Here is a 16,146-nt window from a genome sequence, read left to right as displayed (position 1 = left end):
ACTTTAAAATGTACTCCAAATTTATTTTATTTATTTTTTACAGTGGAGGCTACTTCAGAACTTTATCGTTATAATTATATATATTTTTTCCCCAGGATATGAATCAGGATATGAGCTCTCAGGCTCCAAAATGACAAAAATGTGTGTGTGTGTGTGTGTGCTATATTGACAAACCCCTAATTTAATAAACCAGTAGATAAACACACAAAGCCAAACCTGTTACAAACAAGTTGCTTTTTTATTATATTAGCTGGAATACATATAGTCTGCAGTTCAGCCTAAAGAGATGTCTAGCTCCATGCACAATGCTGAAACATGCACAAATATTGCAGTACAAAGTTGTAAGCCTGAAACATACGAGTGTGTGTTATTGCTGACACTGTGAGGCTGAATACAATGAGCATGTTCACCTGTGTCCTCACCGCAGGTTCACTCTATACCAACATCTGCTTGACAGCCATTTACAAACACTGCTTTATCAGAAAAACACCATGTCTCCCTTCTTTAACAATGCAGGCCTGTATTTATATGTGCAATGTGTTAGAGACCGTGTAAGCAAGTATCAGTGAACTTAAATTCAGTTGCTGTGTGTGGCATGTGTTAAGGCCTGAAATCTGTCTTTGGCAGCGCTTTTAATACAGCACAGGAGATGAATGAACCCTGAATGAACAGAAGGGAAACCCACAGTCTGAGCAGTTAATAAAAGATGAGAACAGTACAGAACTGAACCATACTGAACCCCTGGCTCAACATATCCATCTTACATTTAATAAACACTTCACCCAGAAACCTCTCTTAGAATGATAGAAAAGAAAGCACAAGTTGGCAACGTTTGAAAAGCTGGTTAATTAACACTTTTAACTGAGTCTAACTTTAATAGTTTATAGGAATTACGAATAAAACATAAGATTGAAATAAAAAATAAAAAAACAACACTCTCCAGGAGCCCAATAAGGTACACATCTACACAATAAACAAGAGAAAGGGGGAACAATCTTAACACGTGGCCCACTTTACAAAATTACAAGATACATTTAAATAAAACTATCTGATTGTAGTTTGGAAAAAAGGCAGATAACAGAAGGAAAAGCTTGTCAACAAGAAATATTTACCCTTTTAATTTCATAATTGCTTTTAAGAAGCCATTTGTTTCCATGTAAACTACAAAAATACCTTGGAATGATTTTTGGCACATTGTGTCAACTCAAATATATAGCACTTGGCCTTACAGAAAAAAAAAGAAAAAAAAAGTAATGACACAAATGAAAATAAAACACTTTTGCAATCTATACAAATAATGTGGACAGTCTATCTCTCAACCCAGAAAAATACAAGAGCTGTCTCACAGTAATGCTGCAGGTGAAATTATTCTGTTATTCTGGCCAGTGCACAAAACACATGTACATATTTACACATCTTTGATGGCTGTACATTCACTTAATTGGGGAGTGATTCAAAAAAAAAAAAAAAAAAAGAAGAAAAGGGGAAAAACAAGTATATTAGAAAATGAAGTCTATAAAGGTTAAGGAAAGGGGTAAAAGAGTAATTTAAGTGCTGGTTAAGTGCAGATTCTGGAGTGTGATATTTCATGACACTGACCTATGTCAGCTTACAATGCAGGCACAACATGTCAAAGCCTTCAAATGTTCTCTTATGTGCATTCAATATTACTTTATTGCTTAGAAATGACTTTTATACAATAATTACAACTACTTTTCTCAATAAGGCTTAGAAAATTGCCACTGGTGAGTCATCAACTGTCAGAAGCTAGCCATGGTAATGCTTCCTGACTGGTGTCATAGCTAGGTTAAGTTTGGCTAGCTAAAATGTCCATAACAGTGATGGGAAAATCTTGATGTAGGAAGACGTATTTTCATGATTTAGTTCTTTTAAACGAACAATATGTGAAACTATATAACCTTTGATCCGTTCTGAGATGTGTAACCAAATCTCGCACCGATTATTTCCACAGAGAGCTAAAGACAGAAGTGGAGGAAAGAAAATCAGAGACATGTGTTAGATGACTTCTGAGGGTGAACGGCACATTGACACATCAATAAATGGGGTTGAGAAACGAAGAAGAATTCCTTGAGAATTGTGGTTTGTCGGCCTCTTTAAAAAAAGAAACTCTGGACTGTCTTGTGAGCACATAAAATCTACGTTTTCCGACAGCTGTGGTTGTGCGTTGAAGCCACAGAGCAGCCGGGAGACCTTTGCCTGGCCGGGGAGATGTAGTCTGCTGGTATTTCCAGTACAGACTCGCTATATATCATCACATCAATCTGGGTCATGCTGCAGTTTTAGGATCATGTTTACAAGCTTTGAGTGGGCACACATTTATTATAAAGGGATTTACAATTCATAATGCCTAAAACTATTTGCGGGAGTTGGGAAACAGCTAAAACCTTCCATCTCTACAGAATCCTGGCTGACCCTCCTGGTTCTTCTTGGTACCACACATGGACACCATCCCGGTCACCCACTCTGCTTCCTCTTTTGCTTTTTATTTATTGGTCCCACTTCCTCCCTTAGAAGTTATAAGGCCATCAAATGCAGCGCTGACCTCCGACCTGCAACCAACCCAGGGACCGTATATCAGGCCTGCTGCTGCCGCTGCTTTAGCCAGCCAATAAAATCGCTTTAGGGACCGGCAGCTTGGATTACAGCAGCCCGGGGCACTAGGGTATTCTGAGAAAGCAAGGGCATGAGATACAGGAGCCAGCGTGTTCGCTTCAGCCCAAGACCCCTGAACAGGAAGTAGAGGTGAAGTCTGGGATATTCATTTGGAAAGACAAACGTTTGTTTTTACTGTGCAGAATAAAGTAGGGCAAATTTGAGAAGTACAAAGCCAAACTGCCGCCCGAAGTCAAATGAGTTATTGAAAAACTTTAATAAAACATATAAACAATAAAACATACACATATAAATTTTGCATGGGCAGCTTGGTGTAGAAAATGAAATGCGTTTTAAGTTGGTTGGCACTATTATTTAGCGAAATGTGGTGTTAACTTATGCAAGCAATACTTTTTGCTGTTAAGCCACATCAATCATGTGTAGCCTCTCTATTTCAGAGACAACCAAAGCTGAGAACATTATTTATACATTAGAAATAAATTATTTCCAGAAAGATCTAGACTGTTTTCTTACTTTTGTAAGGCTGTTTTAATGATTTAAGTGCAATTACAAATTCATTAGAATGACTTAAATAAAAAAGATAAATTGATAAACAAACAGAAATTTCCACTTTTGTTTCAAAGACTCTATCCAGCCCAAATCAAAGGGATGAATAACTATTCAAGACACAGAAGCACAGGAAACCAGAACAAAGCTAAACTGACCGTGATGGTGAGGTGTGGATCTTTTTAAATCTGTAATAACCGAGTGAGACGCCTAAACATCAACCCCCAGAACAACATTACACATACAGCATTAGATTAAAACAAACAGAAAAGTAAAACATCCCACATTCCAGTGACTGATGGATAATTGACCCTATGTCGTCATCGTCCGATTCAAGGTATTGGATAAGAGAGATATTAATACACACAGACACTTAAGAGTAGCGTACAAGGACAAAAGGAATCAGAGCCGGAATAAGAAAATATATCGTTGGTGGCACTGAACTGGAGTTTAAAACCTAATAGAAACAGTACACAACATTTCAACTGCAGCAGCTCTATTCAATTACATTTCAACAAGTACTAACCACACGAGGACAAATTGATGTGCATTCCGATGTTTTCGATGGTGAGGCCATTTATCCAGGCATAGGCATTCCTAACTGAAGCATTCTGGATCCTCTGTGGTGTCATGCTAGCCACCCTCAAGACTCAACAAGCTCTATGGCTGAAATAACATGAAAACACAACCCGTCTAGGGGTTTATTAGACTCACTTGGACCAGCAGAATCCCAAACGCTGGTTTTCTGTGACACAAAGAGAGTTTGGATCATTGTCATTCTGTGCAAAGTTAGCGAGCGGCTGTAAAGAGTCGGCTCTGAAAATCCTCTATAAATGTCCAGAATTTGGGTTAATCCCAGTGAGCAACCCAGATGGACAAGGTCACATCGAGATGAGCTCTAGGTGATCGGATTCTTCTCAAGTGGTTTGGAATCCAAAGCCAGCATCCCTTCAGAGCTACTGAGATGGGGAAAGGTCAACATGCAGATGCATTTCCCAGCTTTTCTTAAAAACGTTTAGTGTTGGTGGCCCTGTGCATTCGCTATGCTGGTTGTGAGATCATCAAATCCAGTTAAATAGAAGATGAAGGAAACATACAAACTAGTAACAGAATAAATTGACATGATCAGATTCAAGGAGCACAATACAAAAATCAGATCAAATAAATTTGGACAACTGGGCATATGTACATCAATGTATAATGAAGAACGTTGGCCTTAGCATGTACTCCAAGAATGTGGCTGACACTACTGGCTCCTAAGACACAAGACAAAAAATATGTATACACCTATGTGTGATCGCTTAGATAATCAATGTATTTTAGCTGTGTGCAATAATCCCAATGGAAAAAAAAAAAATTGTGAGATTGTAGAACTAATTGAGAAGCCACAAGCTGTAACTTGCTCCTTGTGAGAATAACACATGGAGTTCAAGACCTGTGGCATCAGAAAGGTCTGTGTGGGGTTCTCAAAATGCTGATCAATTACCCAAAGCCCCTTTCACATATTCCCAACGTCAAAACAGTCACATGTCTGCACCTCTCCCTTGTCATGTCTGACGACTTTAATACACTACGAGGAGCAGAAGAGGATTCATCGCTGTAGGACCATGTGACTTCCGTTCCCAAAGCGACAGCTGGAAGATGGTGAATTCATACATGTTGATGTACGAGTATGACAAGGTTCCCAGGGGTCTTTTGGGGTCTACCTGGAAATCTGATCAGCTGATGGGTCTATTGAAGACATGGCATAACTGAAGAGATGGGATGAGCTTCATTCCTTGCACACAGGGGCTGCTTTGAGATGTAAGAACTGAGGTAATAAAAACACACAAGGACACTTTAGGTCAGGACTCATTAACATTTGAGTAATTAGCTTCTAGCTTGCTTTAATTAAGTATAACCCAGAATCCTCTATGGTCTCTAGCTTTTGATAAGTTTAACTGAATATGGCTATAAGAAGACACATACCTAATTGGAAATGTCAATTTTCCAGATGTCGGTTTGACCACGACCGGCTTCCATCGGCTGTGCGGTTTCTGCTAGACCAAGCTCCACGACTCCCAGGCCTATCGTACGGGTCCACGTCACCTGTGGGCTGCCTTCGCCATGAGGACGGAACAGGTTCTCCATCATCTGCTGACTGGGAAGAGAACAAACATACAACAAATGTGATACAGTATACTAATGATTTCAATAGACTCAAAACTTTCCACTTATAGTGCTCTTCTGTTTATCCACCAAATTCTGTCATGTTCTGAAGACCTGTTACAATCACATAACTGCCTGACCATGATTATTTGATCTATTATACGCAATATGATTGATTAGTGAATACTCTGGACACAAGATTCCTTTATTTGAATGGAAAAATGTGACAGGAATTTAAAGCAAATAAAATGCACTTTCAAAAAAAATAAATAATAATAATCTCTTGATGGTGCAGTAATGCGTTAAGAGCATGTGAAGTATAAAAACCACCATTACAGGTTGAACCTGCTTAAAGACATTAGAGCAGAAAAAAAAAAATTCTTGCATAATATTCTAATGTTCATAATAATAATAATAATGACCAATGACTTATTTGTGACGTTCCTACTCATTTGTGATTGTGTATTGCATAAGATTAATTGCATAGAGTTTCAAAGACTGACAAAGAGATTTTTTTGAATAAACAAATGTACTTTATAATAATAATAAAGTATTTATAATAGTAATGGCCAGGACTTTTTCCATGACTTTTTAACATTAATTTCCACAAATTTTGGAAAAATTTGACCAAAAAAAAAAAAGACAATTTTTTTTAAATCTTATATTTCCAGGTATTCAATGTCTGTGGGAAAATGTGTATTTCATGTAAATTTGCTGGGTTCCAAAAAATATTATTATGGTCCATTCCGACAGAAGTAGAACAATATGTAATTTCTGTACAGACCACTCTTATAGGACACGTCAGAGGAGAGAAATTGCACAGGCCGCAGAACAAGTCCCAATATAGAACGGCTATTGTCTCTTTTCTTTACCATGAAGGTGGAGACTTTACACAGCCAACCAAATGGTTTATGACGTCAGTTATAAAAAGTTCCCAAATGAGGCAGCAGGATATGCCACACACTGCTGTGGAATTTCGTACGCTGCAGACAGATGCTAATTGTCCATAATAGGGCTTGAGGCCTGCTGGGATACGAGAGGTGGGTGTACAGGAAACCAGTTACGATGCATCGGCTGCCAAATGGGCAGGCGCAACATTGCAACTTCCCGTGTCACTCAGGAAGGGGCAACGGGTGGAAACGACCAAAGCACAATCTTAAAGAAAGATGTCATGACGGAATGGGTTCCATTTAAGTCCATGTTACATGAATTTTAAAAAGACATTATGAGAATAGTTGTGATTGTGCTGAAATGGCAAAAGGTTTTTTGTTTTTTTTAAAGTGTCTCATTTACTCAGTACCAAGAGTAGACCATATGAGGCCTGTTACAAGACATTCTGAAAAGGTTTTAATAAAAGCTAATTCAATAAATTCCACTATTTTATTATCAGTGTGTTTCATGTGATTCAAGTATGCGTTTATGTAAGTCTGTAGTTATGTAAGTTGAGTTAAACTACTGTTTCCTTCAAAAAAATATTTTTAATTTTTTTTAAACTAAAATTATTAGTTGGTAGTTAGTTTATCAAGAAATACACTAATTGGTTAAATTAGAAATACAATAAATAGTACCAAAAAGGTAATAATTATGGGATTTACAAGATACTTTAATGGGAACAGCACAGAATCTGCATTGCTCAAGGTCACTAATGATATATTATTATCATTGGACTCAGGATCACATATTGTTCTAGTTTTATTAGATCCAAGCGCTGCCTTCGATATGATTGACCTTGAGATTCTTCTCAACCGTTTGGAGTGTTGGGTTGGTGTCCAGGGTACAGCCCTTCAGTGGTTTGCCTCATATTTAAAAGACAGGACAGTTGCTGTGAATCTGGGAGACGTTTCTTCCACATTGGCCCCTTTAGTTTGTGGTGTTCCTCAGGGGTCGATTTCGGGACCGTTGCTGTTCTCTCTGTATATTCTTCCTCTAAGCACTATTTTTCGGAAGTATAGTATTGCGTACCATTGTTACGCCGACAATCTCCAGTTTTACTTTCCTGTGAGCTTAGATAAAACCGGTTCACTGGACAAAGTACAGGAATGTTACAGTGACATTAAACTATGGCTTTCTAGCAACTTTCTCCAATTAAATGAGAGTAAAACTGAGGTTTTGACTGTAGGTTCTCCCATCTCACCTACCTTTCCTGATCATTTCGGTTCCTTGTCCTTAAAGATTGAAGATCATGTAAAGAGTTTAGGGGTAATTATGGACTCCTCACTAAATTTTAATAATCAGATTGGTGCCGTTGTTAAAGGTAGCTTTTTAAACCTGAGATCAATTGCTAAAGTAAAGCATTTTCTATCCAGTAAGGATTTGGAAATTGTGGTTCACTCTTTTATCTCATCAAAGATTGACTCTTGTAATTCTTTATATATTGGTCTCCCCCAGACTATGATAGTCTGCCTACAGTTAGTGCAAAATGCAGCAGCATGGCTTTTAACAGGGGTGAGTAAGAGAGACCATATTACCCCTGTACTGCAATCCTTACATCGGCTTCCTGTTAAATTCAGGATTGATTTTAAAGTTCTCCTGTTTGTCTACAAGGCCCTATCAGGCCTTGCCCCCCAGTACATCAGTGATCTTATTATTCCCTACTCTCCTCAAGTTCTCAGGTCCTCAGATCAACGGCTTTTAAAGGTCCCTCGTTGTCATTTAAAATCAAAAGGAGATTGTGCTTTTTACATGGTAGAATAGTCTCCCATTCCACGTGAGGTCAGCTCCATCAATTGACACTTTTAAGTCTTATTTAAAAACGTATTTATTTATACAGAACATTTAAATGTTCTGTATAAATAAAGTTGCTTGCTTGCTTAAAAGAATACCTTGATTCAATGATTTCAATACCATGGCATACTGTATATTAAAGTACTATGGTATTACCTTCTAAAACTTAATGTATAGTATTGCCACATTACATTATTTGTACTCTTGTAAGGTTTATGCATTTTTAAGAACACTACAAATTAATAAAAATGAATAAAAAAATATTGTTAGTGCTAATGCACTTTCCCCCCCTTTACTAAGTTGGAAGTGTCTCCTCATTAAGAGACATTTAACAAGATAAAAGCACACCCAAAGTGAAAGAACGAACGTAAAAGGGATCACAAATTCAGCCCTCAAATTTACAATGTGACTTTGTCCAGACAAGCTTTTAAAAGCTTTTAAATCACACACCACAGGTACCATTAACCAAAGTGCTATTATATCTATGGCAGATAGTCACTTTCAGTACTCTACATTAGTAAGCAGCTAATGGTTGCCTGCATAAGCATTATTTTCCCATATTAACTTCCAGAAAAGAAATTATAAAAAAATAATAATAAAAAAAAAAAAAAAATACAGAATGAACCTGTGATCAAAATTCCTCAATAAATCACTCCAGATTTGTGTAATTTTCTAAGCATGGATGAAAAGTCATTCCAGCTCTAAACATAACATAACATCTGGCTGAACAGGATTACTTTACTTTATACAGCTCTCCTCGCAGCAGGAGTATTAATGACTTCAGCACATATATTTGACTCACATAGGCTTTGTGTCAGAGACATGAAACAGATGACCTTGATCTTCGAGGACAGTCCTGGACATGTGCCTTCATTAATTATGGAGGAGATAAAACCTCTGCATCTGTCAGCACAACGACACTGCATCATTGATGGACGGATTGAATCTCCTCAAATCACTGTGGTATTGATCCTGTATAAGACACAGTCTGGAAATCTGTCTGAAGGTTTAAATAAAGACACCCATAGTCAAGCTATTCCACTGTAGAGTACGCAGAGATAAAAAAGAATGATGCTATATGATACGGGTCCAGAGAAATAAATAGAAATAAAGGAATCAACAATTCAATACTGCATCCACAGTTGTGATGGCAATTTTCTTCCGTTCCATTTAATAGTTTTACAATGTAACTCGTAATAATCTACAAGCAACTGAAAAGCAGACCAAATTCTAAGTTTAAAGGGTTTCTTCATTTAAACATTGATCATGTTGTATGTGTTTGTGTGTGTCACAATCATTGTGATAACCCTGAGTGAGGTATTTATTGAGAAGATTAGTCTAAATTCAGGGGGAAAAAAGAAATCACATGAGTTGCAGATAAAGCTGAATGCATGCCTGAACATGGTTGATTAGATAAATCCTTCCTAATGGACTCCAGATTGAGTGGGAATGGATGAAGTTTGCCTTCAATCAGTCGTTGAAGCCTGTTAGACTGAGAATATGTGGGTGCTTCTTCAAATAAGGGCATTCATTTATTTTATGTTTATTTTATGTACTGTAAAGATTTTATTGTTTTAGCCTCATCTTAAACTCAGACTTTCAATATACTAAAACTATGATAATTCATTATAGAAAAAAATATTACATTTTTTAAATAATAATTACCTAGTGAAATAAGCATAAATAATTTCAATATTTGTATGTCAAAACTGCAATGCTTTACACAAATTACGGCTTAATCAGTTGTCATTTCCAAAAAAACAAGATTTGTCAAATTATGCAAAAAAGTTTGAAAATATTATTCAGTTGTATATTTAGTATACATAAAAATTCTAGCTATGAAATGACTATTTTATTCTATGTTAAAAATGTAATTTCCATCGCCACTATGGTGGAATGGCACTGTAGTGGAAATGTTCATGAAATTGATTCATTCAGAAAAAGGACTGAAATTACAGAATTCTTCTGTAAAGAATTTGTATAGAAAAATAAACTACTGGGAGTGTGTTTAAGGCCAAAAAATGCTCATAGTGGAAGAAACATCCATACATATCTTTACTCTCTGGAACCAACTTTTTCTTTTTTCCCATTTAAATTTCTTGGTAAAGAAGGTTTAAAGGTTTATAGTACAAATCACATTCACTTCTACAGATGGAAAGATGCTTTAAAGATAAAAAAAGATAAAATATTAATGTTGGAGAATCCCCAACAGAGAAAAATAAGAGTGAATGTGATCACAATAGCAGTATATTAACTTACAGCTGCAATGACAGCATGAATAACCATCTGTAGTACAAAGAAAACTAACCTTGGGTGATAGAGAGAAGGGAGTAAGACAAATGATCTGACCTATGCTTATGCAAGTGCTAGAATTCACTTGTGCATAAATCTTTCAGCTTCTCAGATAAATGATCAGACATTTGCCATCCATCAGAACAATAGACAAAGAAAACAAACATGGCATGAAATAGAACGTGAGAAACCAGAAAGAGAGGGAGAATGAAGAAGGGTCCGTTTTTGAAGTCGTATGCCAGGAGGGGGCCATGTTTGAGGGCCATCTTAGTGAATTAATTAGATCTTTGTGGGTAAATTTGAAGGCTGGGCTGTTTGAGATGTTTAATGAGAGGATGATGGTAATTGGTGCTCTGATAGGGGGCAGCTCTATTCTCTTACTTGTATTCTCAGTAAGTGAAAAAGAGTGAAAGCTGGTGAAAAGGGTCGGCTTTCCCTGTCTTGTTTTGACTGCTGGGGTGACGCCAGACTCAAATTGGTTTAGCTGTTGAGACAAAAACTGCCAGTTGACCTGACTAACAGCTTTTCTAAAAACAAAAGCATGATCTCTGACCTGTTTGATCATTAGCTTTTAACACCCTTCTCACATGAGTGTATCAATATCTTATACTACACTCAAATGTTACTAGTAAAAAAACAGCTTTATTATACAAATATAAAAAAACATGTAGTATACTACGTCATATTCATCTTTGAGTCGGCTGTATCTAGTTTGTTTCTTCACGATTTAGCTTTTTTAGTACATGCAAGACAATGTATTGAAATGACTGATGACAGACACAAAACACAAAAACTGCCCAGGCCACAACAACTGAAAAGCACTGTTTCCCAGTACGGATTCAATATCAAGAAAACAGAAGAGAGAGATACCTCAAGGGCATTATTTTTCTCTTTCAGCAGATGGAGAATGATCTAAAAATACTTCATGCTTACAAAATATCTGTCCACTTCACCTTCTTCCAGATGCAGAGGATTACAAGGAAGACTTCCAAATCAAACAAAACTTTTAGAAACAAATGTGTTAAATTCTATGGCTAAGAAATATTAATCAAGATGGTGGCACCAAATATGTGCACAGACTTAAAGGCTCTACTGAGATCATTAACAGGTGGTAGGACAACAAGTACACAGAACTTAAAAGGACAAAAACTACAAACAGAACAAACATATAAGATTGGATATGAATGACCAGATACTTTGCATAAGCACATTTTATGCTCCTGTTTGTCTTTATCTTAAGATTTCACTGATCGCACGGCGTCACAGTGAAAGACAACCATTGGTGGACAGAACAAATCGCTTACAGTACACTTCTGGAATCTACATTATTAGTTATGGCCAAAAGGTAAAAAGTTAGTACTCACCATGGGTTGTTTACGGCCTCTTGGTTGAAGTTGCTGGGCACTGACAGGCTCATGTGCAATAGCCCTCTCTGGTGAAGGAGTCTTCTTGTTCCTTCGTCCTTGTTCAGGGATAGATGCCGCTGCATTGTTGATCCTACGCATGTATACCTCGGCTGGGCTTGGTTTACCTCCAAAGTTAGCAACAGCGCTAGTGTTTGATGGAGTGTCCAACACTGTAGTTGCCCTATATGCTCTCCAGGTGGTTGCACCCTCACCCTCATCCTCTGAGCCATCTTGCCTTATTGCTCGAGGAGATTCATCCACAGAAGCTGCCCCACGGCTCCTCCAAGTGCTCCTGACAGTGATGTTTCTCATTTCTGACAAACTGTCATCATATGAGTGGTGGTTTTGACGGTGGCTTCTCCAACTGGTCACAGTGGTGCTGCTACTGCTGCTCTCAAACCCAGACTCAATGTCATTATTAAAGTCTGAAGCATCTGAAGACTGGAGGCTGAAGCTGCTTTGAGACGGGAGGGCTGCCTCCACGGGAGCTGTCTCAAGGTAACTGTGAGGTTCAGAGAGGTCTGCATCAGTGTCACTTTGACACAGAGTGATCTCACTCTTAGGGATGGATATTTCGTAAGGTATAGAGATGCTACCCCTATGCTCACTGCTGGGACCGATGACAATATTACTAGTGGAAGTGTGCCTTTCCTTGGAAGGGGGCTCGCTTGACAAACTACTGCTCCGACTGCTTGTTCGAGAGGAGCTTGGGTCATTGGGATAGAAGGTGATACTGCTGGTCATCTTGCTAGTCAATACTGGCTTAGTGGAGATCTTGGGCTTTCCACTGGTAGTCAAAGGCTCTGTGATTCCCCCTGACATCACTTCCTTCCTGTCAATCTCAACAATGGCTTGCTTGATGACAGCTTTTGACCGGAGGGCTTCACGAGGGCTGCATACCCTGCGGATCTCAATACCTGAGGTAGTATGCATAGGTATCTCTTGGGTATCCCCTTCTACCGTAAGAGGTCCGTGTTGCTCCTCACCAAAGGGGCCCTTTGAGGAACCATCAGAGTAAGATTCTTGCAGTCGTGAGTATCTGGTGTACTTTGATGTTCTTCCACTTGTACTTGATATCAGGGGGTCACTTTGCTCACCTGCCGATCGCCTGGAGCCAGTGGATTCTGTTTCAGAGGCTGAGGAGTGACCATCAGAACCGTGATCACTCAGAACAGATGGTGATACTTGAGATTTGTAAGCAGTATAGGATCCGTTTGCCTTGGACAGACTCAACATTGCAGAAGCATCTTGATCTAAACTCTCAGGTTCATTTAGTCCTTTCTCAGATGCAGCAATGATAGCTGCCCTGGCTGATATTAAGACTGCCCCATCAGAAGTGTTGGATTCATTATCACTTCCAGGGTACCTGGACAACTTTTCCGCTTGATTCCTCTTGCTATCACTGTCATTTTGCTTGACCGATGGCTTCCAAGGCTTTTGGTCATTAGCAGCTGGAGGATAGCGACTAAGGACTGACATTTTCTTGCTTTCACTGAGAGCACTTGATGAACCACTTCCACATTTTTTTTCTCTCTTGCCATCTTTTGTCTCATTGTCAGACACAGCACTGAAAGCACCAGTCTTCAAACCTTTCCTGACATTATGTGCTGGACTAAGAGTCCTTCGTACAGTCTTTGGGGAGCATTCTGTGGAGTGACAAAGGTCTTTGTTCCTCAGTTTAGTTTCTCGCCTCTGCTGAGGAGATGCCTCTCTGCTTTTGTACTTGGAGATGACTGGTTCGGAAGCAGCAGGACTCCTATTTAGGAATTTAGGTGTCTCCTGTCTGAAGCCTCCTCGTACATTAATCTCCTCATTTTCCGCCTTGCCATTCTCCAGGGCCTTTGTAATGCTGCTAATTGCAGAGTTTCCATTACTATTGCTGCAACCATTGAGCTGCAGTTTCATCTGCTCAACCTGGTCATGGAGAGCTTGACTACGGTTCCTCTCCTGCTGGTACTTTTCTATCAGTTCAGCATTTTTGGATTCCACGTTCTTCAAGTCCTCCTCTACTAACTCCATCTGCTTCAAACGATTTTTCAATCTTTCCACTTCCTGACTGAGGTCTTTTACCTTATTGTCTTCCTGTCCCTCTAAGCTATTTTTTTCATTCTCTGACTTATTTCTCAAATCTAGGTCATCTGAATGCTTTAAGTATTCAAAACTCTTCTTCCTGGCCAGTTTGCATGTAAGGCCTGTTGAGAACTCATCCTCAATTCGAAGATCTCTAGAATCAAATTGGCTGTGGTCTGCTGTGCCTAGTTTGTTTTTCTGACGTTCAAGCTTCTCTGTCAGCTTGAGTATGATTTTCTCATCCTCTCTCTGCCTTTCCAGAAGTCGTTTGCGTTCATTCACAAATGTCTGAGTGAGACTCTTTAGTTTCTCCATCTCTGCTGTAAGGGATTTTTCTGCCCTGTCCAGTCGAGCTTCAGAGGCATCCACTTCCTTCACACGCGCCTTCAAGGCATCAAGCTCTACTGCAAGCTTTTTGGTCAGGTTTTTCTCCTCATTAAGACTAAGGCACAACTGGGTACAGTCCGACTTGCTTTTACCAAAAGCCTCTTCAAGCTTCTCAAGTTCAGACATTCTGCGCTGAAGACGCTCAATCTCCACTTTAAGATCCTTGGTAAGTTTCTCCTCCTGATCTAGTTTCTCCCTAACGTCACGACAAAGATCCTCTGCTTTTCTGACCTCTTCATCTTTGCCTTCAATTTTGAGCAATCTCTTCCGCATCGTCTCCACATCGGCGAGCAGTGAGGAATTACTCCCCTCAGCCTGAATGATTTTGTCCTGAATGTCAAGAAGTTCATCTTCAGCTTTCTGTAGTTTTCCTCTGGCCTCTTCAAGCTCATCCAGACGTCGTCCTAAGCTCTGCAACTTGTGCCTCAGATGGCGATTTGTTGTGTCTGTCATTTTTTCTTACTGATACTAATCTACTGTGAGGTCTTTATGATTGCTTGATAGAGGGGTACACATTTGTATGGTGGCTTTTCCTAAGTGGCTCTAGGACTCTTAAGAAGAAATCGAAGATTCAAAGTTCAGGTCCCTTTGTCTTCCTTTTACCTTTAGGGGGAAGTTTTGGATATTTTTTTTTATTTCCACCTTGTCTCCACTATTCCTAGTGATCGTAGTGAGTTTTGATCACCTGCAAGATAAAAAGAAAGAAACACAAAGCATGAGTGCCTAATAATTAAAGATAAAGATAGATTTAATCACAAAAAAATAATGAGAAATATATGTAATTCCCCAAATTGTGTTTACAGATTTCAAATTAATTGAATGATTGGATTAGATTAGGACAATAAGCAAAGGAAGACCTCAGAAAGGGGAAAAGGATGGTAAAGGACAAAGGATCAACCTATGATCATTTCAGCATCGATTTCTTGCTGCACTTTTGCTGACAGCAGCACAACTCACTGACAGTGGCCTCTGTCCATGTGCCCGTCTCTATGGCAACATTCATAGTGACAGCCACTCCAAATCACATCCTCAGGACGCTGAACAAGATTTAGAACATTTTGCACGCCAAGACAGTTCTGGCCACAGCAACGCACACTATAAGTAGTCTACAAGCAGTGCCTCCTCAAATTAAAAATAAAAATTTGACGCTATGAGCCACTGTCTCTCACTAATTTACAGCTTATAACTTTAATCTACCAAATCAAAATCTCATGATGACTCAAAATTACTCTTATTAAGACTAATGCAGAATGTCTTGATAGCCGTCAGTTGTTTTGGTAAAACCCCAAGCCTTATTAAATATTCCACTAAATACAATGAAAGCCTGCATAGTAACAGCAGGTCCAGAGGTACTAGAGCATTTTATTCAACTTAATCTAAAGTGCATTTCAATATGACCGTTCGACTGGCAGGCCCACCAACATGGAGACTGGCCCAAATGAATGAGCTGCTGTGTGTGGATTGCAGGAATTCTGTTATAATACTTTCATAATCCCATAATTTTATGGTGTGAGAGGCAGGCAGCGGTACTTCGGGGTTTAGAAAGGAAACGAGTCATCCAGTAAATATACCAGCCAAGCAGGATGGAGATCCAGCACATCTAAGGCAGATTTCCATGACACATGACATTCATAATCACTCTAGCAAGATCCCTCAGTGAAAGGGTTTCTAAGGTCAGGTTAAAGTACACAATGATTCACACAAGAGCAAACTAACATTCACATTTATAATGTCTATCTACCAAGGATAACGATTCAACGATACATACAAACAAACTTGCACAGAATGGATTTACAACATAGGTCTCATGGTCTGATTTCATACTGCCCCTCAAGTGTTAAATCCGTACATCTAGGCTGCAAATAATTTGCAATTTTCTGCAATATTATCCTGTATGTCTCTTAAGCAATGTTATACAGAAGCATATTTTCCACATGAC

The 16,146-nt window shown here is 38.8% G+C and overlaps 1 protein-coding gene across 1 annotated transcript in view; it reads right to left on the bottom strand.

Moving 5' to 3' along the window:
- Positions 1–219: 219 nt before the first annotated feature.
- Positions 220–16,146, bottom strand: part of luzp1 (leucine zipper protein 1) — a 49,197-nt gene continuing 33,270 nt past the window's right edge. The window contains exons 2-4 of the mRNA XM_084096553.1: positions 11,709–14,892; positions 5,149–5,320; positions 220–4,990 (exon numbers count right to left, since the gene is read on the bottom strand). Coding sequence (XP_083952679.1) covers positions 5,162–5,320; positions 11,709–14,660 — 3,111 coding nt within the window. The 5' untranslated portion in view covers positions 14,661–14,892 and the 3' untranslated portion in view covers positions 220–4,990; positions 5,149–5,161. The remainder of the gene's footprint in view (positions 4,991–5,148; positions 5,321–11,708; positions 14,893–16,146) is intronic.

Source organism: Abramis brama (genome assembly GCF_963993115.1).
Source record: "Abramis brama genome assembly, chromosome: 21".
In the NCBI taxonomy this organism is placed as follows: Eukaryota; Metazoa; Chordata; class Actinopteri; order Cypriniformes; family Leuciscidae; genus Abramis; species Abramis brama.
This window is presented reverse-complemented; position numbering and strand designations above follow the sequence as displayed.